Genomic DNA, 24,889 nt, shown 5'->3' on the forward strand with positions numbered 1-24,889 from the left:
AGACCTCAACCCCATAGAAAATCTGTGGCGGGAGTTGAAAGTCCGTGTTGCTCGGCGACAGCCCCAAAACATCACTGCTCTTGAGAAGATCTGCATGGAGGAATGGGCCAAAATACCAGCTACTGTGTGTGCAAACCTGGTAAAGACCTATGGTAAACGTTTGACCTCTGTTATTGCCAACAAAGGTTATGTTACAAAGTATTGAGTTGTATTTTTGTTATTGACCAAATACTTATTTTCCACCCTGATTTACGAATAAATTCTTTACAAATCCTACCATGTGAATTCATGGATTTTTTTTTTCACATTCTGTCTCTCACAGTTGAAGTGTACCTCTGGTGCAAATTACTGACCTCTGTCATCATTTTAGGTGGGGGAACTTGCACAATCGGTGGCTGACTAAATACTTTTTTGCCCCACTGTGTGTGTGTGTGTGTGTGTGTGTGTGTGTGTGTGTGTATATATATATATATATATATATATATATATATATATATATATATATATATATATATATATATATATATATATATATATATATATATATATATATATATATATATATATATATATATATATATATATATATATATATATATATATATATAATTTTTTTTTTTTTTTTTTTTTTTTTTCAACACTGTGGTGGGGAAGTCGTATTGGAAGTCAGCTGGCATTTTGTGTTTCTGTGAAAGTAGGTGGGTCTGCTTGAACTCCTCACAGTGTCCTCTGCATACAGAATGAGTAAATTAGTATGTTGGGCTTGAACCATCTTAGAGTGAAGTTGTTTTATTTTTTGTTGTATCTCCAAAATCTCCAAAATGAACCTTTAACCAGGTAACAGGTGCCATAGCCACCTTTGCCCTTGACCTAGACTCATTTCAGTAAATACATCCACTATCAGCCAAATTCCTTGGATATGAGTACATGTGTCAGAACCTGGCACTCTTTGTTTAAATCATGTTCTTTGTCTATTGAGAATAAAAATGAAAACACTGAAAAAGAAAATTCCTTTTGTTTTCCACAGAAAAAAAAAGTGAATGGCATTTTTACACCCTGACCAACCTGAGAAGCTGAGCAGCGTTGTGGTTGTGAAGGCCGGAGGCGCTTCTGTTTAAAATGAAACTTAAAAAGAAAGTTATTCACTTCTGTTGGGATTTTAAAAAAATTGACGATGATATTAAAATTAGATTCGTTTTGGGGTCTTGTGGAGTCTCAGAGAGAATTACATGCCTCGGTATTACACTGATCAATATTTACTGGTTATACTCAAACAGGGTTTAGTCTAATGTTTAATAATTTATGTCTTAGTAATGAAGCTGACAACTTAGTCGAGGCAGTTTTGTGTTACTCCTAGCTCTGCTGGCTTGATGGTAGTGTTAAAATACTTTTGATTGGTGGAGCTTATTAAAAGCTCTTTGGGTCCACATATGCAGAAAAACAGTTACGGGGGGACAAGCTTCAACAGAATGGCTGTGAGAAGACAGAAGTTGTAAGCAGACAGAAAATTGGCCTCAAGCTGTGCCGCAGGAATGAACATGAGGCAGTGATTAATCTGAGGGACATTTATTTATTCATCTACAGCAAAGCTACAATTACAAAGCAGTTGACTCTGACTCTGTTGTTTATTTGTGGATTTTTGTACATGTCACTTGAGTGAACCGGAAACGTTATTTACTTAGAGATTGTCCTGCTTATCTTGTAAATTGCCTTTTCAAATTTCTTAATGATGTAGTTTGATCATTCTCTCGTTGACCATGCGGAGCTGATGAAAAGCTTAAAGGTTATCCTGCATATTTGTCTTTATTTTCTCTAGTGACTCCTGAAAGATCTGTTTCTTAAATCTTTAATCACCTGTGGTGCAGAAGGGTAGAGAAATAATTGCTTATTTTGTAAACCACCGCAGTAAAATGGAACTGGTGTTTCACTTAGAGTGACACATAATGCAGTTACTGAATTCCTGCCAGGCAATGCTTGTTTGGAGCATTTATGCCAATAATCAGCCAAATAAAAGCATTGCTAATGGTGACCAGGCTGTTGTCGATTTGTTGATCACCACTAGAGCGTTAAAATGATGTCTGAGCGCTATTCATTTTCTACAATCTCTGATTCTGCAAGAACAAAAACAAATATTAGTTAAACACAGGCAATTCAAAAAACCATGGCACCACATAACTAGCGTTTGAAGTCCAACAGCTAGATTCATCTTTCCTGCTGGACATGTGTCAAAAGCAGCATTAATACACCAGGCACTGTTTATCAAGACAACATGTTTTTATGAGTCATTTTTTTCCCTCACATTTTTATAGTGAAATCCTTTGCAGTAGATTCTGATCTATTTTAATGTAAGGTTAAAGAAACATAGTCGATTTAAAAAAATGAAATGTGAGTATCCATATCCAATTGTGGGTATCGATAATGGATGCTCTTGGTCAGTCCCACATAGGAATAAAAGTGTTGTGTAAAAATGTTAAACTTGATGTGAAACGATTATAGACACATGAAATCAAAGATTACACTGAGTGAATATATTGAATAAGACTTGCCAGAGATCTCTTAGGAACTGCAATCTTGTACTGTGGTACATAACTTCCAGACAAAGTATCATCCTAGATTTTTTTTGGAATATGGATGTTCCAAAAACAGGAACAGCTTTGGTTATCAGGTTTCCCAACACATCAATAAATTATACAAAATTAGGTTGTGCCTGATATCTGCTTAAATAAATAAGTCTTTAAAGATTCAAATAAAATGAAACACATGAAAGCCACTGCCCAACTCTAACTCGGTTCATCCTTCAGGTAAGTTTGTTTTTCTGTCCAGAGAAACCGTTTAAATGTCTTCTCTTGTGTATCCTCCCCATTAACATCGCCACTGGGGTGAGACGAGAGGTACCAGGATGCAGTGTTGTCCCCACCGAGCTGTAGGTAGACGGAGAATGTTGGCTGGTTCCTGTTAGCCTTATTTAAAAGCTGACCTTTAATGCATCTTGAGAATAAAGGCTTTGCATACAAATAATGATCTTATTCCTCAGTCAGTCAGTCTCTCAGTTTGGCCACACCAAACTGATGCACTACCATTTCTGCCAGTGATTTTTTTTCCCATTTCTATCAAAAGATGATGTATTATTCATTTAAACCTTGTTTTTAACTAAATTCACATTCATTGCATTTCACTTCACTTGTGTGGTATTGTGGATGAGGTGATACGAAAGTGGGGCACATGCCAATTTTGGGTTATTTAATTAGTCATTATAAACATTATGGTTTTTGAAGCCAGTGCAATTTAATCAGGTATGCAAATGCATGGCCTATATTGAAAACATAATTATGCAGAAGAGAGTAGATGGCAGGTCTATGACACAAGTTGCATCACTTAAGAAATGATGCAACAATGCCACCTACTGAGAATGAGCTGCATGTAATCAGTTAAGAGTGTGAGACATATCAATGCATTCTGGGCCTTATTTCTTAAAGCAGGTATTGGGATTTTGTCTTTTGTAGTTTGTTGCAACACCATCTCAATTTTTATTCCTAAGAAAATGCAGCTAAATTCCTATAATTGTTACATTATATATAATTCAGATTTTTCTAGGTCATCCATGTAGATGGATTGCCTTGTTATTAGATAAAAAAGAAAAATATTATCTTATATGACCAGATATCATGTTTTATTTTTTTCTCCAACTTCAGAAATGACATAACCACTTCAAACTCTGAAATGTGCTTAACATTTATTAAATCTTGAAAAAAAGAGAGAGAGAGAAAATACTTTATATGCAAAAATGGTATATACACATTGCTTTTAACCAGAAAGGCACCAAAGACACATAAGCAGTTACTTGGATAAGTAATGCTGCTAGCTGGCTTCATGACAACATAAAAAAGACATTGTATGACAAATTAAAGTGTGAAAAAGCAACATTATCGGCCATAAAATTAGCTTTCAGTTTTCTCTCTAAAAAGTACGATATTTTTTTATTTTTTTTATTTGAATGGTTAAATCGCTAATAAGACAATAGTGGTGTTGCAATAGCTAAAAATATATATTACTTATTACATAAATACAATAGTCTTAATGAAATACATTTTATTTACTCCCTTTTGTGGCTACAAACTGTCCACTATGTGTGCAAGCAAAAAAGAAGAACATGAAAACATCCTTAATACAAAGTACAACTTCTTTCAAACATGAACGTTTGCGCATCTGCAATAAATTATTTTTCTCTATAATTTCAGGATGTAACCATGAGAAAAGAATAGGTCCTGCATATCCTTATTACTGCTAAAGGTCTGAAATTAACTTAAGTGAGAATGATATGACTGTGATTGTCTGAACATTAAAGTGTTTGTATGGTTGTTTGAATCTGCTATGATGGGAGAGCCGTTCTCAACTTCTGGTGCTACACACAGCTAAAAACTAAAAGGAAGTATTCTCCCACAAATGAAATTCACCACCCGGTGACACTCAAGCACTATCGAGGGTAGAGAGTGACATGCTTGAAGCAAATAAAAACTCGCAGTGGAGCAGACTGCAATGAGCCATAGGAGGTCAGGTTTTTAACTGAAAAGGTAAACAGGAGAAGTAACTTCCTCCTAAATATTAATGGTGTTAACACCCAGTGTAAAGATGGCAGCAGCACTCCTCCTCCTTCCTCTCACACTCAGAAACTAATGCCTCACTAGTCTGTGGAATGAGACAAGCACTTGTACTATTAATGGTGCCTGAAAATGACTTTTAAAAAACAACAACAACAAAAATGACAACTGTATATTGTGATGCAAGACTAGAAAATAAAATGTCTTAGTGGTTCAGGTGGCTTAGGTAACTGGGATGGGGAAAAAATGTCATTGAAGCCATGATGAGCACACTGGTAGCACCATTCTTCTTCTTCTTCTTCTTATATGGTGCACCTCTTTCAGTCAAAACACGTCATCTGCATAGTTCTGGTAGTCTTGTCCATTAGTGCTGTCTTCTTTATGATCAGTCCAATAGGAAGAATTGCATACAGTTTTTTTTTTTTTTTTTAAATGTTAAGTGTTTCACTTATTTAGAGTGATGGTAACATAAGATGTAGGTATGTAGCCTTCATCTCCATTGTTCCTACGGACACGGGTCCAACCATCCCCTTTGTCCTCCTCTACCACAGCCAGCACCTCCCCTTCCTGCATAGCGATGGTCCCTTCACTGGCACCTGAAAAAGAAAAACAGGCTAGAGATAATTTCATATACCGATGTGCTGACACAAACCTTGCTCAGTCAAATCAGAGGGGAAAAAAATGGATTCATAATTTTATGACTGACTTCTTATTTTGTGGTATAATTATGCTACAACCTACAGGTAGAATTTCAAAAGCCAAGCCAGCACTATAATTTTACTGTCATATAACATTCTGTAGCCATAATGAAAACTTAGAATAAAATTGTCATTGTACATGTACAACAAAATTGTGGGTGTGCCACACCAACTGTGCTGGAATGAAATATAAACAGTAGACAGCAGGAATAAATAGCAAACAGGAGAAATATATTCGAAAAAAATAAGAGAAATGCACACATTGGAAAACAAAATAGTTGCAAAGTGCTTGGAAGTAGTGCAAAGAAAAGACTAAAAGCCAGAGTGATGGGGGTTACTCTGACCATGGCTGAGATTGGTGAGGTGGGTGGGCAGGGGTGGGGGCAATATTGTTTATTGACAGTCTGAATGGCCCAGGGGAAGAAGCCGTTCGCGCCTCAGGTCAATCAGGTGTGGGACCTGATTGACCTGAGGCGCTGACCAGAGGGCAGTAGGGTGCAAAGGGTCACCTGTGATGACAAAGGTTTTTCTGAGATAGACGGATCTGGCGATGGCCTCCAGTGTTGGCAGAGGGCAGTCAATTATTTTTTTGGGCCAGTGTTAATTATCCTCGGTGCAGCCTTCCTGTTCTCAGTAGTGGCCCCTGCGTACCAAACACCCAGGCAGTAGGAGAGCATGCTCTCCACTGAGGAGCGGTAGAAGGCCAGTACCAGCTTCTGGTCCAGGTTATTCTTTCTCAGGACATGGAGGAAGTGCAACTACTGTCGGGCCTTCTTTACCAGGCCGTTGGTGTTGTGGGTCCAGGTGAGATCAGCGGAGATGTGGGTGACCAGAAACCTGAAGGTGGAGTCCAATTCCACCCGTTCTCTATTTATAAAGAGAGGGAAGTGGACCTGTCTGTGTCTCATTATAAGTTCTTTTGTATTGAGGACGTTCAGCTTCAGGTTATTTTCCAGTGTTGACTGACTATGGGTGGGTAGGGTGGGCAGATCAGCTGACAGCTCACCTGATACCCTTCACACATGCAGTTAGATTTACAAAAAAAAAAAAAAAAAAAAAAAAAAAGAAAGAACAAAAAACACTTTGCAAACCACGTCCACCTCATATTCTTCTTTCATGTCGTTTCTGACTTAATCGGTGTCATGTCTGCTGTCATTAAGGCTCGCTTTCTTCACTAAGCAAGCCTTTCTGCTGTTCTTGTTGCCTCCAATTTTCCATGTATGAACATGGAAGTCTGGAGACATCTCAGAACAGAGCACAAATATTACAACCAAATTCTAAAAATAAAAAAATAAAAACTTAGGATGCTGTGTTAAATGTAAAAACAAACAGAATGCAAGGTTTTGAAAATCTCACAGATCCATATTTTATTCACAAGACAGAGGGAGCAAAAAAGGGTGTAAAGTCATATTTAAAAAGAACATTTGGTAACTGATTAGGTTATTTGGCAAAAGGTCACTAACATGATTGAGTATTTAAAAAAAAAAAAAAAAAAAAGACATCCTTGCGAGATGATGCAAGAAAATTTTAAAGGACATCTACTACAACGGCGTAACTTTGTAGTAGAAGAGTCTGGATGTTCAACTGTGATGCCTACAGTCGGAAAAATATGACCAAGACAACCCGGGATTATTGAACAGCAGACAATAACAGGAGACAAAAGTCCAGCAACTACACTCTCGAGTTCCCCGATTCTTACAGACACTGTTGTTAAAAGAAGATGTGACGCTACACAGTGCTAAACTTAGCTCAGCTCCAACGTTTAGGTGCCATCAAATTCAAAATAACTTTTTAAAATGATAATTTTCTCAGTTTAAACATATTATATGCTTTCTCTATTCTGTTGTGAATAAAATATGGGTTTATGAGATTTGCAAACCACTGCATTTTGTTTTATTTGCGTTTTACAAAACATCCCAACATTTATTGAAAATGGGTTGTAAAGTACACCTCGCAGGAGAATAAAAATCTTAGACTGTAGTGGTTCTTACTAAACAGTGAGAAATAATATTTCCATAACTCAGCTTTTTAGGAATGCAACTCTTGTAATCACACATCCTAGCATACAGCATCGACTCACTATGCCTCATTTTGAACAACAACAATAAGTCAATGAGTCCATTAGTTAAAAAAATAAATAAATAATAATGAGTGTATTACATACCAGGGAAGTTGTACATGGCTGTGCATTTCCCGATAGGAGCAGCTAGGTCTTCATCCTCAAAGTCATCATCAAACTCAGCATAAATGGCTTGGGAAGGATCAGGAGTGCTTTCATCGGAGTAAGCTCCATCAGGGCTGGAAAGAAAATAGACAGGCTTCCTGTACAGAGTAGACAACAAGCCTGTGTTTTAAAGTAATGTCTACAAGCAAAATGTAATCCTACCTGTGTACATCATTAGCTCCATTATTGTTAAATGAGTGGGCTTTATAGCGCAGCGTGTCTCCTCGACCTCCAGCTTCAGCAAGCCATGTCTACTCAAGAGAACGGTCCCCCCAAAAAAAGCAGAAATTTCCATCAATCCATTATTCTGCCATTTGTGTGACTACATGCTTTAAAAACTTTTAATTGGTTAGAAGAAAAGGCTGGAAACCTATTGACCTAATAGTTTATTAGAAATAACATATATGGGTCACATCATTTGACAGCAGCAGAGAGCTAGATTACCTCATATTTGCTCTGCTCTCCTCTGAGCCGCTCTATATTCTGGGATGTCTGGTTGATTTGGGATGCCAGGCTGGCGGGGTCTCCCATTTGAGGATTTTTCTCATAAACATCTTTCATCTTTCCCAGCGCTTCACTGAAAAGAGAGAAAAAAAAGAGAGCGATAGACAGAGAGAGGGGAACAAAGGAAGAAGAGGGAAAGTGACTTTCAGTAGAAATCAGTTCCCTGCAGACCTCAGGAGTGGATAAACACACAGAGACACGGCACAGTTGTGTACTCTGCATGGATATTATATCCACTTTCCCAGTGGAGAAGTTCTAACAGAGATGGTTATTAATACACAGAAGGATCCGCACATGTCTGTCTAATAGACACACACCTCTGATCAACTTCCTTTTGCAACTCTTTGCAGATTTCATCCAGTTTCTGTTGTAACCTTTTTCTGCGCTGCTCCGGAGGGAGGTGGGCAAAGTCCTCTGTCACTGTAGGCTGCAAGAGGGTACAGGAAGGGGGGGGGGGGGGGGGGTGTTAGCACTGAATGTCTTCTTACACTTTCATAATGACAGTTACCGTGGTGTGAGAACTGGACAACTGCAGAGGAAGCCTGTGGTTTGTGTTCAGCTCAGGAGACGTCAAACTAAAAACCATTTCAGCTCTTTGAGTTTCATGTTTGTTTGGTTTTGAACTGACATAAAGCCAATGAAGTACAGAACATCAGTGAGCTGAACACAAAACCATCACCCATGGACCAATAACCGCATTCCAATAACTTCGTACAGTCCCATCTCTTATCATCTTCACATTAAAAAAAAAATAGTCTTGATTTACATGTGTGACACAGAAAAGTGCACGATTGGGGCTATTTGGAAAACAGGGTTACTGATTGCTCAGTGTTTCTATGTGCCACCAAGCATTCCTCCCTTCCTCCACCACCAGGTGGCCACCTCTTCAATACAGGCTTAAGAGGACAAGTCCTAGACCACATTACCTTATGTAGGATGCGGTATATTGAGGCCGTTTAGGGCAAAAACCAGCAGAAACTTATGAAGTTCCTGCTGGAAACTTCATAACTTTCTGCTGGTTGAGAAGGGAAACTACAGAGAATTTACAATGAATGTGAAGGGAAATTACAATGAAATGAGCCATTGTAAAGAAAAGGTGGCTACTTTTTACGAGTCAAACACCTCCACACCCCAGCTTTGTTTCCTGTATTACCATTATCCTCTCTGGAGTAAACTTCTGAGGGGGAAAAAAGAAAGAGCATGTGTACATAAAAATGGTGAAATAACCTTAAAGTGGGTTTCTTGCTTTTCACTTTTTACCTTGAAATGAATTTTAATTACATTTTTATATACATAAACATTAAAAATCAGACTAAGTTTAATACAGCATGTTCATGTCCTAAAAATATAAATCAAATTATTCATTACAGGAATTCAGTGACTCTTGCAGAGGCATGAACACAGGATGATGTGTAAGCCCTTATGAGTGAACGTCTCCTGGCACCCGAACAGTCTTCTGTGGTGACTCACCGATCTCCTGAGTGTCCGGAAGGAAGAGATTCTGGGTTTGACTGTCTTATTGATCTCCTTCAAACAGTACGACAGGGGGTCCCGGCCAAACTTGGGGGAAGGGGGTCCGTTAGGTGAAGGGGCAGGGGGAGTGGAGAAAGGAGCGAGCACTGGAGAGGACAGCTGGTGTGGGAAATGAGCAAAGTACCAGCACCCAAAGATAAGGTATACAGACATAGATTGGTGTATTGGGGAAGGAGGAGGGAAGAATAATTGAAAAGAAGAAGGGGAAGACAAGAACAACAAGATGACAAGGGAAAGAAAAAGACACCGTCAACACCTTAAAGCACACCACAAAGCAAGGAAGACAACACTGAAGCCAACCCAGCACATGAGCCCAATAAGCATGAAAGCAAAAAACACTCTCATAAACACAAACATCAAGTAATAATTACAAAAAAATAAATAAATCCCAAAACACTAAGATTACACAGCAAAACAACCAACCACAGCTCCCACATTGGTGCCACAGCAACCCTGCAGCCAAGTTCAAGCCCAGCTGATGGGCAGCCTGAGCTCCAGTGAGGAACTGGCTGAAGAAAGCCTGCGAGGTTAAATTACTTTGCATTTTTTACAGCTTTAATTGTTTATTAGTAATAGCAGTAATATAATCATTCATAATAACAACATATTTACTACCCAGTTTCAATGCTAACAATAACAAGACCGAGGTTTCTAACTATGGACTGGATATGATCTCTCTCAATACACCCAATAGGCTATGGTTACTGGCTTGCTGAGTATCTATAGACAGTGGTCAATGTGTTTTTCCAATTTGGCTGTAATTCAGTTACACTGAAAATAGAATTTCGTCTCATCACAAAATAACTAAGAAAAATGTTTGATTCGCAACTAAATATGTTTAAAGTTTAACCAGCACTATTAGAAGTCTGACCTATATAGACAGAAAATATCAACTCACATACCAGAACAGTAGCTATAAATAGCCTGCTTAATTACCGCAGTGGGATTCTGCACATAGATTTTTTTTGGGGGGGGGGGGGGGGGGGCGCCTAATGAGTGCCCTCTGTGACCTATTAGAAAGAGGTTAAACTGCAAACATGTCTGGGTGAACTAGACGCTGAGGTGTACATAAATGTAGTAAGGTGGGTGGGGGTCTATTAGCTAAATTACACAGGAGGCTGATGGCTTCTAGTCTCCAATAATGAACGTCTAAGAGAACCACACACAGTTTCTTGTGTAAATACGGTGAGCTAGAAGTACATTGTTATTATATGAACATCTACTGAGTAGGTGCCGCTTTTCTTCAGGGTTACGGGGGCCTAAATACAGGAGAGGGGTTAAGAACGGGAATGTTTAGGAGCTAGACATCAACCAAGAGCTCACTCAAGCCGATATATTCAGCCTCCTATTCACACGGCCGAGTCCTAATTGGGAGAGCATGACTGATGACACAGAGCACTGTGCCACACACATACACAGAGCGGGAAAAGTGCACAGCCAGTAAGACATGCAGAGAGTAGAGGGGTGCTGAACAAGCAAACACTGCAGGGAAGAAAGAAGGGATCATTTAGAGCTAGGACTGGAGGTGGGGGACCATTAGCTTGTTAGTGGTCAGCCACTCATATCGCCGGCTTAATTTTGGACCATAGCAAAAGTGCTCCATTGAGATAAGATTTACAATGTAGCGCAGCTCTCTTGCTCCAAACACAAAGTCATACGCAAGAACATAAATGTCAATGAAAACATTCAGGTCATAAACGTGCGACTGTAACTGGTCGGGGGGGTTTTTTTACCTACAAAATGTGGTATCATTCTGAAGTTGGCACAAAGATTTTATTGTGATGCAACACATAATGGCAGGTTCTGCACAGTATAATAGAAGCAGTGTGTTTGTGGATGCCTATAGAGAAAAATTCAATGTTGTTTGGGTCCCGTGCTGATGAAAGCACAAGCACAGCAGAATGCTGCCTGCTAGTTGACCTATTGGAAACCAGGGATAGGGAGGGTGTGCGTGGACGAGGTTTATACGCTGACAGCCAGTCATAGAGTCATGCAAAAGACCTTTTCCAGAAGTGTTGGGGTGTGTGAGAGTTCCCATATAACTCAGTGGCAGAGGGTCATGCAATATTATTCTGAGCATTAAAGGTAAGAAGGGTGTGTATGTGTGTGTTGCAAGTGTGTGCAGCTGCAACCACAGGTCCACCAGGGGTGCTCTCTGTAGGGGATTTCCTGGCTCTGCCATGCAAGGAGTCACACACTAATCTGCCTGATTGCCAACCTGAAGACTCACTGATTCATTGAAAATTTTCAAAAAGTACAATAAAGGACATCTGTGTGAGTGTGAGTCCATGTCATTAGGCTAAATTAGCCTAATGTTGCACTCTATAGTAAAATCTCCTACCTTACTTCGCTTGCTGAAAAGCCAAAAGTTATTGGTCTTCTTCTTCCATGGGTCAACGGAGACTTTAGGTGTACCGAGGCTACTGTCCGAAGAGGCTCGATTGATCCCCTGACTGTAGTCCTCAAACTCCAAATCTCCCGGACGCTCAAAGCCCGACTTATTCTGCTCTATTACAATCATGGAGTCCTGCATTAAATGCAATTATGGATAAGAGCAATTAAGAGCTATCGTCAAGCAGATTTAAGGCTAAAACGAATTAGCTGTACAAAGCCATGCTTCACATTAATATCCGTTCTTTTCTCCTTTTTTTTTTTTTCCGAGATCCACTCACATTCTTCTCATTAACATTAGTTCCGGCTTTAGTAATGCCTTCCAGGCACTTGCCAATGATGGGCATCACATGCTTCTCTGTGTCTGAGAACAAGACGTAGCCTTGTGCCAACTTCTGTATTCGCCTCTCATCCAAATCCTGCAATTTCTAGTGAATACAAATTAACAGTTATTTACAAACAATGCCATTATTAGAGATAAAACAAAGCACAATAGATAGCAGCTAAAAATGTGTATTTTAAAAAAGGAAAGATCAGGTTTATACTAAAATATTGAAATCATATACATATTTATCTGAAACAAAATAAACAAGCTGTAGCTGTTTATGATTTTCAAATAGCTTTAAAGCATAACTTTGACATACATCATTTTTTAAATTTCTGATTCATTCATAATAACTAATACGCGTTACCAGTAGAATTTCTACTAAAACCGAAAATAATGATGGTGGTAGGTGGTCATTTTGCAATAGATAATTGACTTACATTGAAAATGAGAGGCATGTCACTAAAATAGAATTGGTTCTGTTCTTTGTTGTATTTCTGGAGCTGAGCAGCATAGTCGTTCTTACACTCGTCTGCTACGTGTGCTCTCATGTGAGCTTGCTGTTTGGCCTGAAATCATGCACAAATAAAAACAGGTTAACAAAGCGCATCTAGTATTACTTTGGACGATGTCAAATAGGATATGGATATTCAACATGTTTCCTGTTTACTTTTTCAACATCAGCTTTTGTGGCATTGATGTCTTGATCTGTCTTTTCTGCATACTGTGCTGCACGCTCTGCTTCTCTCCACTCTCTCTCAAAGCGCTTCTTACTCTGGTGTGGATGGAGGAAAGAAACAGAAAGAAAAGCAAGAACATTACATTCAGTTCATTTAGTAAAGAATTAACTCTTAAGAGGTTACACAACTTTAAGCAAAGGACATGGCAGGTTTGACGGAAAACAGGTCTTGTAGTGCGAGGCGGTATTACCAAAAAATTGTATCTCTGTAATACTTAAGATTCTGGCCCTCTGACCTACTTTAACACATTACTTCAATTTTATTTTGTATTACACAAGTGCGCCTTTATATTGGTTTACAGCTACAAGTAAAATGTAAATAAGGTACACACATTTAACTGCTCTTTAACACAATTATCAGTTGGTCACATGGCAGCAATTCAGTGCATTCAGGCATGATCGTGATGGCCTGGTGAAGGTCAAAGCACAATGGGGAAGAGAGGTGATTTAAGTGACTTTGAACGTGGTGTGGTTGTTGGTGCCAAATAGACTGGTTTGAGTATTTCAGAAAATGCTGATCTACTGGGGTTTTCCCCTCACACAAGTATCTCTGGTGTTTACAAAGAAAGATCCAAAAAAAGAAAGAAAAAGAGAAAAATAGCCAGTGAGCAGTAGTTCCCTGGGCCAAAATGCCTTGTTGATGCCAGAGGTCAGAGTAGAATGGCCAGACTGCTTCGGGTTGATAGGCAGGCAAGTAACTGAAATGATCACCAAAGCACAGAGAAAAGCTTCCCGGAATGCACAGCATGTCAAAGCTTGGAGCTGACGGAGTACAGAAATAGAAAACCACACCGGTTATCACTCTTGTCAGCTACAAACAGGAAACTGAGACTGCTATTCAGCACCCTTAGTACCAACTGAGTACAATTAGCACTATGGCACCATTCAAACGCCACAGCCTACCTGAGTATTGTAACTGACCACAGTGTGCCCATGTCGAGATGGCTGCTTCTAGTAGGGTGACTCGCTATCTCACAAAGCCTCAATTATCTCAATCACAGACACCAGGATGTCAATCCAACGGAGCATTTTGGGATGTGGTGAAATGGGAGATTTGTATTATGATTGCGCAGCTGACAAATCAACTATGTGATGCTATCATGTCAATAAGGACCATAATTTCTTAAGAATGTCTCCAGCTCCTTGTTTAATCTATTCCCAAAAGACTTCTGAGGGGAAGTCCGTTCCGAGGGGAAAGATTAATCCAAACTAGAAAAGGGGAACTAATAAAGTGGTCAGTGAGTGTATCACGAAAAAGAAATAAAACACAAAAAACCAAAAACAAAACAATGAATTCATCTGCAATAAAGATCTGTTTGGTACAGGAAGTCCTCAACAGGCTGCTTGGTAACCTTTCGCAATATGCCACCATATTTTTTATTTTTATTTTTTTAATTCTTTCTTAAAGTCAACAAATGGTTTATTAGGATTTAAAATGCTTACGTCTGCATACTGGAGTAAAAGGCAACTGGATGGTGCCCCAACACCGGTAGTTGTAGCCACTTTGTGTGTGCTAGGCCTCACATGCATTAATTCAAGTCACTGAACTGGCCCTCGCTGCCCTGAATGTGCTGCTGGTAGTTTTGGACCATTCAGTGTTGGTTTACATGGGTTCCCTCTCAATGCCAGCACAGCTTGTCCAGTGACCAATGTAATAATAGTACACAGTTTCTTGAAATGCCACAATAGCGTGTTTTTACTTTTCACCTTTATAGTGGTACTTGAAAAAAATATGCTTTAATTTATGATGTCAGTGCTGCATACCAGTTTGTCCAGTATGCAGCACAGCAGTGGAGATTCAAAAGGAGGCTTGCTTTCCACTCTGTTCATCTGATTTTACTATAGACAAATCTAGTCACCTGACTGAGCACACAGAATCTAGAACCATTCACTTTATCTTTCATTTTTTGCACTCAAGTCAAACATTCCAGTTTTGGTTATAGAGAAATCTTTTTTTTTCTTTTTTTTTTGGTGGTACTTTAAATGTTAACATGCATTGTAGAAATGACTTGTGTGCTGTGTTCATCAACCTTTAAATTCTAAGAGTAAACTTACACTGTCAAGCTGCTTGTAGGTGCTCTCCAAACTCTGCTGGGCCTTCTTGGCATCCATCAGATACTGCAGACATCCATAAAAATAGAGTGAGAGGAGGGTCAGATGACAAAAAGAGAGACAGCCATGTGCAGGGGCAGACAAAATAAACAATGACTGCCTAAAGCCACACAGCACAACAGACAAGAAAACAAATACCAGTGTGTCTGTTTGAGACATCACGTCTTCAGTAGAAGCCTGTACATGGCTGCTCTGTTCTATCAGGAAAAAGCCAAAGCATTCCTCAGAGAAATGGCACACCACCACTCAGACCATGCCTCCCTCAGGAGACTCTAAGTGAGGCTTCTTTCCTGCCACAGCAGTAAGATCTCTGCATCTCCACTCCTCCTTATCACTGTTTGTTGTATATTCTAAAGAAAAACCCCATTTGGCATGTTGTCAGAATGTTGACGACTATGGTGTAATAGGCACATACACAGTGAGTTCTAGGTGTTTTCATTTACATAACGGGGGCTTCCAGTGTCACACAGTATGACTCAAACCAGGAAGTAAACAACAAAACTGTTAAAACAGCATGGAAGTGAAACAAAAGTGGCCTAGTACAAGACAGTTAACCATCTGCAGGTAAAGAGTGGTATGAATGGGACTGTGGGAAACGAGACCAACTAAAATGAAAACATCACAGATTCTCTTTGTTGCCACAGATTAGAACTTTAAAGACTCTAACCCTCATCCATTTCATATCGAGCTCACCGTCTTTCGTTCCTGCTTAAAATCTTGCAGGTACTTGGTAAGATCGATGCAAATGTTCATCATCAAGTTCTCTGCAATTAGCTCTCTCTGCCCCGCATAATCGTTCATCTCTGTCAGGATGTCCAAAAATGCCTGGTAGCTGGACAACCTATTATTTAAAGAGGTGGAGAAAGGAAAGGGTGGAGAAAGAATGACACTGTGATGAGGCAGCTGATAAGATGACAAACAGACAGGTTAAAAGAGAAGTTTGCAGTGGACCACGGCACGATAAGAAGTTTATAGCTTCCTTATTCCTGCTTCCTTCTAAAGGCATTTAAATGGCAACGAAAACAGCAATGCACTACTGCGTGGATAACAACACCAACTAACTGCTTGGATAACAGGGGGAAATGAAGGGAAAACCTTTAGTTTCAGATAGCAAATGAACTTAGGGGCTGCACCAAAGTCCAGGATTATTTTTAACTATAGATAATGCAAAGATATCCTAGTAGATACCACAAATAAAAACATATAAATATAAATAAGGGAGCTCTTCTATAAGAACAATCCTGCAACATAACCAACAACAACTCACCTGCATTCAGGCTCATCTTTGCTGCTTCGTTTTTGGTTATACTTCTTTGAAAGGTTCCTGTGAACAGTGACAGATCATTAACAATCTGAAATGGGGAAAGGGCTGAAACGGCAGATGGCAATAGAAGACAACTCGCTGACTTAAAATGTTCTTATGTAACCATTTGATTTGTTTCCACACCATAGGATCAACAACAGCAGTCCACTATGAACATATTTAAATAGCTGTTCTTCCTCCTTTCACTCTCCTTCTGACCACTTCCTGTCTATCATGCGCCAGTCTGCTCCCGCTTCCTCTCCTTTCCAGCAAAGCTCAGCACTACAACAGATGGGGGCCTACAAACTGGGAAACAACCGGGAGAGGAAGGACTATGTAAGAAAGGCCACAGGAGAGAGAGAGGAGAAAGATACAGGGACAACAAGCTACAGCTGGAGAATCGAGCTAGTGTTTCACACACAAGTTAGATTCAGTCCCGCAGTGGTCATAAGACCAACAAGCATTTCATAAACAGCCTTTTAACAGGCACCCATGCAAACACAAAAGGACACATATGCTGCAAGCTGCTTTGAGCAACACACTTGTACACAATTCTTTGTGGCAGTTGGGCAACAACAACGTGAAAAACAGAGGAGGAGAGAGAAAAAACAAAAACAGGCCTACCTCAGTTGTTTGGCATAGTTTTGCTCAATCTCTGTCCTCTCCTTCGCAAATTTCACATACTTCTCTACCAGCTCCAGGCCAGACTGTGTGTGCTTTTCAATGATGTCATATTGGTCCTGGTGGAAGGAGCACAACACAAATAAGGAAAAGACAAAACACAGTGAAATACCAAACATGTGTTGAATTCTAGGTAATGACCGGGATGTTGCACTGGTGGACTTTGAGGTCACCAAATTACATCTTAAGCAGGGGGGAATAAAACAAAAACACATCAAGGTTTGTTCTCGCATGCTAGGTCCCAAGAATGCTCGCCACATGTGCACAAGATATTGGCAACCGTTTCTTAACTTCCGCTAGGCTTTAAATCATGGGGGACCTGCGTTTTTCTTACGAGGGGGAGAGAACTGTCAGAAGGACACAGAGGTCATGCTTCTCAGGCATTAAAGAAGGAGGTGCTTTTCTCTTCCTTATGTGGTCAGACTGTGTGGAGTGAATAGCAACGTGACGCCCGATTCCTTAGAAAAAAAATTTTTCATGCCAGTTCCATTTACAGCCGAATTTGCTGACTTCTCCTCATCATTATGCAGTATGACTGAGGCATATATGGTTTCTGTTCCTCTTTCACTGCTTTCTTTAAAACACCTTCAAGCTCTGACAAGCCTACTAAGAGTGAGAAACAATGCTGAAGACTTGAAGCGGAGGCATGTTGAAAGGGGATTCCTGACGTGTTGAGCCACGTTATTCTACACCCTTCCCGCTCTTCAGGTGAAACAGAAGAGTTAAAGTCCACATAAATGAGATGGCATTTAACCTAACTACAGTACACAGTTCAAAGTTAAGAGTAAGGCCTGCAATCCAGCGCTACAATAATGCCTAGCCAGTAGGCACTTTGGGGGGTTTTAATTAAGGGTCAATAATTGTGTAACTGTAGTAGAGAAAAGGAGTGAAGTAGGCAGGATTAGTGTATTGCTGAAAATGTTTCCCACTTAAAGGTAAGCGATGACAATTTCTGCATGATTTAAAATGAAAGATTATTGATGTGGAGTAGAGTGCAGTAATAATAATTCTTTTACTATATGAATACATTTGGATTTGCAGCATATTATGATTTACCACACAGTTTTTGGATAACAGTAAACTAGCCTCACATGATTCCTGGATCACAAAGTTAGCGCATGTGACAATTTCTCCTAAATTACTCGTACCAGCCACTTAAAACCAAATCGCCCTAAATGAGTGATTCCTCCATCAGGCCCCAGTTAGATCCATAACTGGAGATGTGTCAAAGTGCAAACCAAATACCAGGAATACACCAATTACAAAATTCAACTCATGTTTAAAATAGCATTTTTCTTTTTAGTTTTTGCTGACATTTCCTCCCCATTTTGGGAACTGAAGTAAAATAGACCTCATTACACCATCTCTGAACATTTACCAAGCACCAAGTTTTTATGACACAAGAGATAAAAGTCAGCCACTGCCACTTATAAATGTCACGCCCAAGACACTTATTTGGTAAATATATTAGCTCACGTCTATCAAAATCTGTTTACACGTGAAGTAACCAAGAAGCTAGAGGCAACAGGAATAATAACACAACTGAAAGCCATATTATTCAGTCGGGAACTTGTAGGAATAACTACATGTGTACGAACTAAAAAGCACAGTAAGTTATGAGCTTACAATACCTGTTAGCACCCATTCAACTTAGTCCTGAGGCCTGACCTAATGCTGTTTTCAAACTCATAAGCTTGATTTAGTCTTCTGCAGGAAGCATCCTAACTTACGATGTAACTGGAAACCCCTCTTATCCACAACATTCCACGCCACTCAAGTCACTGCAGGCTGTGTCAACCCGACGTGCAATGACATTTCTCAAGAGGTGCAAATCAGGTTACGGCATAGGGTTAAAAGGGGTTTCCAGTTACGATGTAGACTTCCCAATGAAGCATAAATCAGGCATTGGTAGCCCCCAAGAGAGATGATCAGAGGCTTTAAATAATGTCCAAGACTGGACAACAGCTGGTTAGTCAAAATGCATTAATGCAGTCCCTTCGACTTGTAGGCAGGTTACTTCCGACATATTACAATTACAAATTAATCACTCTGATTGGTTTATTTTTTAGATTGTTAGTTTCACCACTAAGACAGATGTACTCATCATATTATGAAGACTTGGAAAGTTGTAGTCTGCCTCTGTAGTCTGGAACAGGTCATTTGAATAGATAAGCCCTTTATTTGCATATTCAGTTTGTGGACTGCCGACCAGCCTGTGGCACAGTGTGCAAAAAGCTTACTGCTTACTGTGGAGATTTAAGGGGAGGTTAGAAACTACAAGCTGTGCTAGGTGTAACCTCTTTGTGTGGGTTTGTCCTTAATCCAGTATTTATGGTCAAATTTCAAAATACTATACTTGAAGTATTCCTGTCAATACTGAGTACCATTCCAACATCCAGACACTTCCATTGAAAATACAACTGCAGATACTTATTAATGTTGGAAAATATTATCGATCCAGGAAATGTCACCATTTCTATATCAAGATAAAGCAATGCAGAGCAAAAGGTTTACAGGTCTGACAATCCTTTAATGGTTATTTAATAGTTGAGGTATACCAGGTATATTTTAATAAGGTGAATGGATATTTATCTGGTAAAGCTGTATGATCTCAGTTATGTCGTCTGGATGTTGGATGTTCAAGTGTGATGCTAAAAATAATTGTGATTAGAGCTGGGCGATATGAGATTTTTTCATATCACGATATGTTTTTTTCATTTCAGGCGATAACGATATCTATCACGATATAAGCCAAATAACTATATTTGTAAGATTTAAATGTGCCGTTGCTCACAAGTAAAATGTGAAATAATCAGCAGCTTGTTTTTATTTAAATATTTATTTCCCATAATAAGTTCAACAGGGTAGATGTACTTAAGGAACATGAGACTTTTTCAGATAAATAAAGGCAAATATTACAAACTACACAAAAGGCAGCCGCTAAAGCGTTTAAGTTTCAAAATAGAACAAACGAAACAGACTAAATTGTCAATTCCACTTAGAAACAAAATATTAATTCTAAAAATAAATCTTAGTTTGTTTTACAGAAGAACAGACAAAACTGACTAACTTTTGTCAATATCAAATAAACTGAGAACTAAAAGGAAATTCTCAATCTCTCCTTGTTGTATAGCTGAGCTTTTCAAACAGTTTTAACAGTTACTTTAGTCTGACAATAGCCGAATGACGAATTAGCGCTTCCAGTCAGAGACTGAGGCTACGTCCACACGTACACGGGTATTTTTGAAAACGGAGATTTTCCGTTTTCGTTTTAAAAAATAATCTCGTCCACACATAAAGGCAGAAATGAAGGAAAACGCTGCTATGAACATGCCAAAGCAGCAGGTGGCGCTAGATTCCTAACCGTGCAGAAATGTTGGCCAATCAGAAGTCTAGAAGCCTCGGTGGGAAAAAGTAAACAAAGCTGGGGCATAGAAGCAGAACCGAGTCGTATGTGTGGAGGGACAGTAAACACTGCAGAGAGTAGAATTAACAGTAACAGTCTTGTAGAAATTCATTTCACCGAAACAATAACGTGGCGCAGTGTGACGCATGCACCAGTTTATTGTATTTCCAGACTTGCTTTCGGCACAATTTACAGTGCACGCTACTCTATTTTTGTCAGACTTGAAATAGCCGAAATACCTTCACCCTACGGAACTTCTATGGCTCTTCCGTTCGACAATCTCTCCGGCATTGGAACCATCATCTGTTTTCTCTTCGGTCACGCTCGGTTGATTTTTCTAGTCCGCACACTCATTTCCTCCATTACCCGCTGGCTGCTTCCCAAACAAACACACATGCGGCTTGGCACTTGTGCTGTACGTAACAAGTCACGCGACGTGACGCTGCGGCTGTGATTGGTTCGGCTCTGCGCTACTGAATTTGGATTGGCTGACCTTTTTTTTTATTTTTTTTTTAAGAGGACAAGAGCGGCGAGGTCTATCGCGATAGCTTAATTTCTCTATCGAGTAAAAGTTATATCGCGATACATATCGTTATCGTTCTATCGCCCAGCTCTAATTGTGATTAAGCCCTTTTTTTGGTCAACATTTTTCACACTGATGAAGAAAACCCTTTAGTGAACTGGCTGTTTTATAGATCCAACAGGAAAATTGAACTTATATCAGAAATCTGTTTCAATTAAAAAAAAAAAATAAATAAAAAAAAAGATGTTTGGCTTATTTGTTATCAATAAGAGTATACCGGTATTACCAGAAAGTCTTCACATACACACTACCCCATCTGTCCCGCAATATCACCCCTAAAAAAAAAGCATCTACATCAGTTTAAGCAATTATGAATAAATGACATGACCGAAGAAGAGTGGGAGGGGTTTCCACGCTAAAAAAATAAAAATAAAAAAATAATAAAAAAATGGATGTGAGAAATCTCAGTGCCAACTCCATCAGGCACACTCTAAAACACAACGTTAGGAATAATTTCAAATAAATGATTGAAACCATTTCTGGGTAAATATTCAGTTTCTATAAGTTCCAAAAATTACATTCTGTTTTTTCTTTAACATTTTAAACCACTTTTTCTGGAAATGAGGTTGGATAACAGAGCTCATAGAGCTCATCTAAAGAGTTCTTCAAACTTTTCACCTGAGGAAAGTGAATCAGAAAACATTTTTTAACTTTTTAATGGGTGTTGGTAACATAAAATTCAAAAGTTCAGTGTTGAAATAATCCAAATGTTTCAACCTTTGCTCTGTGGTCTTTGGACTATTAACACAAAAATACAAATATTTAAATTGTGACCTCCTTTTAGTCAACATTCTACACAACAACCCATCTCCCCTGTGATGGACTGGTAACCTATCCAGTGTATACTCCATCTACTGCCTTGGGCTCCAGCACCTCCTGCAACCTTGAACCAGCAAGTGGCTAAGAAGATGGATGGACAGAGAGTATGCCAGATTTCTTGTAAGCAGTTTCGTAAAATACTGAAAAAGTCACATTTGGTTATCTATAAACCTCAAGATAACAACTTAAATCTGAACAAGAACGCCCCACTTAAAAAGCAAAACCATTAAAACTATCTTAAAATAAATCAAAACAACTTGAAAAGATATAATCAGTGTCTTCTCAAACACCATTCAAAGCCACAGTCAAAGTTATGTATACAAGTCCCCGCAGAGTTTGTACTGAACTGATTTTCATAAGACTAAAACAACTTTAAAATGAGCATGTTTTTGTTTTAAAAGCAAATGTTATGTTGGTGGCTTGCACGACTGCTTTTTATTTGTTCTTTTAACTTGCCTTTACCTATAGTTATTTTTTATGGAGTAATCGCTCCTTTCCTCAGGAATACTTTGAGCCATGACTAGAATCTTTATCCTCCTCTTATTTCATCGTTTTGAAGGATAGTCTAAATATTCTAGTTCTGCCCTGGTAATTATACAACTTCCAAATATAGAGAGCCATAACCTATTTTGTACTGCACAGATTTATGTATGTGGGGTGCGTTAAAAGTATGACAGTTTACTTTGTTCTTCAACTCCCAGGTCTCATCTAAACCTCTGTCCTCAAAATAATGTCAAAAGAGAACTGGCATCAAGTAAAAGCCACACAATTTCTAAAGGAGGCACCCTGAAAGTCACCAACCTACAATGCTTGGCTGGATATTTCAGCCTTGAGTCACCCTGTCATCTTCAAAATGAGGGGCCAGGCCTGGCCAGACCAGCCTTACTGCAGTTCTGAGGAGTGCCCTGGTAACACTCACTATCACAGTTAATGCCCAGACAATGATCTTGTACTCTGTAAACTAGTGCCTTAAAATAGCCATTGGATTAACGACAATCAGGGGACAGATGTCATAGAGCTGATTTGGCCCAAGGAACTAGCCAAACATTTAAAAAAAGCCAATTATGCCTGCAGGGCTTTGTCCAAGCAGGCAGGTGAAGACATAGCCTACAATGAGATTTTTTAATGAAATCTATATTGACTGAAAGCAGAACAGTTCGCTTTCCTGTGAGAGATTTCCTAAAAACTAGTGAAACAACTATATGCACTAAAACAGGAAAGCCTTACAAAGAGACAAAGCCTCTGATTAATCCTGGGGTACCACATTTCTCTGAGTCAATCAAAGTAGGGCAAAACTAATTAGGCTGTGTTGCACCAGCACATAGGATGGAAAAGGGACTGGGGAAGAGGCCTAGGGGGAGATTGTAATGAGGTCACAACCTCACTATGCTCATCTTTGCAGTGCTCCATTTTACATATTCAGGTTTGTTGAAAATGTGCATGAGCAACAACAGGCTTTGTCTGGATTCTGGATAATGTCATTGCCTTTACAGCTGCATCCAGGAAGTGGCTTACAGCTGGCTACCTAGCAGTCTGTAAAACACAATTCATACAAATCTAGTATTTTACCAAATCATCGCAGCACATGGGAATAAAAATCTCTCTCAATATGCACTCTTTGTTGAATAAAAAAAGAATCATGGCACTGAGATGGACACATTAAGGGATTTACTCATGAAACTTGTTCGCAAGGCAAATCACAGCATCTGATTTCATCTCTATGGAAGCAAGGTGTGCCAGACTGTACACAATGAACCATCCCACGGGGCACAACCCACCTCTGCACTGTTTAAAGGCCTTTCTAGATGTGAAATAGTGTTTTTAGGCTGATATCAGACAACTTTTAAGAGTCATCTGGGTTATAAATAGTCACTTGATCCAATTAATTAATTAATACTTAGATTTGGAGGAAAGAGAGGGACTAAATGATAAAACAAAAGGTGTAAAAATATATATAATATGCAAAACGTGGATCCTTCAATTTCCAAAAGTGCTTGTATGGTTTTGTATGTAAACTTAATCCTTTTTTACGTACTAAAAGTTGAAGAAATGGCTGGAAACATGTTAGTATAATCCTGAATGCACAGCTGTGCACACAGGCGAGTTACTCCGCTTCTGGATACATGTAGGCTTCCTCGCCGGAGGTCGTGTAGCGTTTTTCACTTTCTCATCCCGCAATGCTTAAAAAACTGCACTGCAAACCTGACACCCAGACAACCTATTAAAATATCAAAGGAGACAGAAGCGAGGCAGATGATAGACTCACCCAAAGCTCTGTGCCCCAATCCATGTTCAGCTTGTTGGCCAAGCTGTCTGACTACCCCGAATACAAAGAACTTCTCCAAAGTTATCCCAACAGCTCGGAGGACGGCCCTGGCAAGTATAATCCCAACGTGATAGATCGGTCGTAAACACTACCTTCTCCGGCTTATTCTCTCTTCAGCACACACAATACACCAACATTATGATCCTGCAATTAATTAGGTGTGCCAGTCGTTAGTCTGATTCTTCTAAATATTTTACATAGCGAGGGAAACAGGGACAAACTAGCTTTCGTATCCGCGTCACTCCCAAATCCTAAGCCTTAAAGGGGCAGTAGCCTGAAGCACACACGCTACCAGCCAGGAGACTGTGCTGCATCCTGACAGTCCGCACTGGTTAAAATTACTTCTGTTCAAGACGTGTTCTTATCTAAGACGGTTATTGTAAAAAAAAAGTCCTCTATAGGCTACAAGCTCCGGGAATTTTGTGCTTCCCTGATAGAGAGCGTCCCCCGGACTTTCCCACATGAATCATAGCATTATGTTCATCATCGATCAACAAGCAACAGACTGACTGGTTCTGGCAGTGAGTGCTTCACCGTCTGATTCAAATCATTAATGACTCACAATTAAGTTTTCATGCAAGAAAATAGGCTACTCTGTTTAATTTGCTTATGTGCAGTGACGCCTAATAAGGTCTACAATGAACACA

At 39.4% G+C, this 24,889-nt stretch overlaps 1 protein-coding gene across 3 annotated transcripts; it reads right to left on the reverse strand.

The window, feature by feature from the left end:
* Positions 1–3,711: 3,711 nt before the first annotated feature.
* trip10a (thyroid hormone receptor interactor 10a) lies at positions 3,712–24,530 on the reverse strand. 3 transcript variants are annotated; one of them, XM_085454511.1, is made up of 15 exons: positions 24,183–24,530; positions 17,052–17,167; positions 16,392–16,448; positions 15,818–15,965; positions 15,068–15,130; positions 12,944–13,048; positions 12,714–12,842; positions 12,230–12,376; positions 11,899–12,084; positions 9,495–9,656; positions 8,342–8,451; positions 7,965–8,097; positions 7,683–7,771; positions 7,461–7,594; positions 3,712–5,194 (listed from the first exon to the last, which is right to left on the reverse strand). In XM_085454511.1, the coding sequence occupies exons 1-15, from the start codon at positions 24,204–24,206 to the stop codon at positions 5,043–5,045; spliced, it is 1,755 nt and encodes a 584-aa protein (XP_085310637.1). In that variant the 5' UTR covers positions 24,207–24,530; the 3' UTR covers positions 3,712–5,042. The 3 variants fall into 3 exon arrangements, with proteins under 3 accessions (XP_085310637.1, XP_085310638.1, XP_085310639.1); XM_085454512.1 differs by lacking the exon at positions 9,495–9,656 and adding an exon at positions 9,178–9,201 and having other exon boundaries at positions 24,183–24,529; XM_085454513.1 differs by lacking the exon at positions 9,495–9,656 and having other exon boundaries at positions 24,183–24,527.
* Between the last annotated feature and the right edge of the window lie 359 nt (positions 24,531–24,889).

The sequence above is a fragment of the Copadichromis virginalis genome, linkage group LG4 (genome assembly GCF_057382275.1).
Source record: "Copadichromis virginalis isolate Kocher_CV1m ecotype Utaka linkage group LG4, C_Virginalis_male_GT1.1, whole genome shotgun sequence".
In the NCBI taxonomy this organism is placed as follows: Eukaryota; Metazoa; Chordata; class Actinopteri; order Cichliformes; family Cichlidae; genus Copadichromis; species Copadichromis virginalis.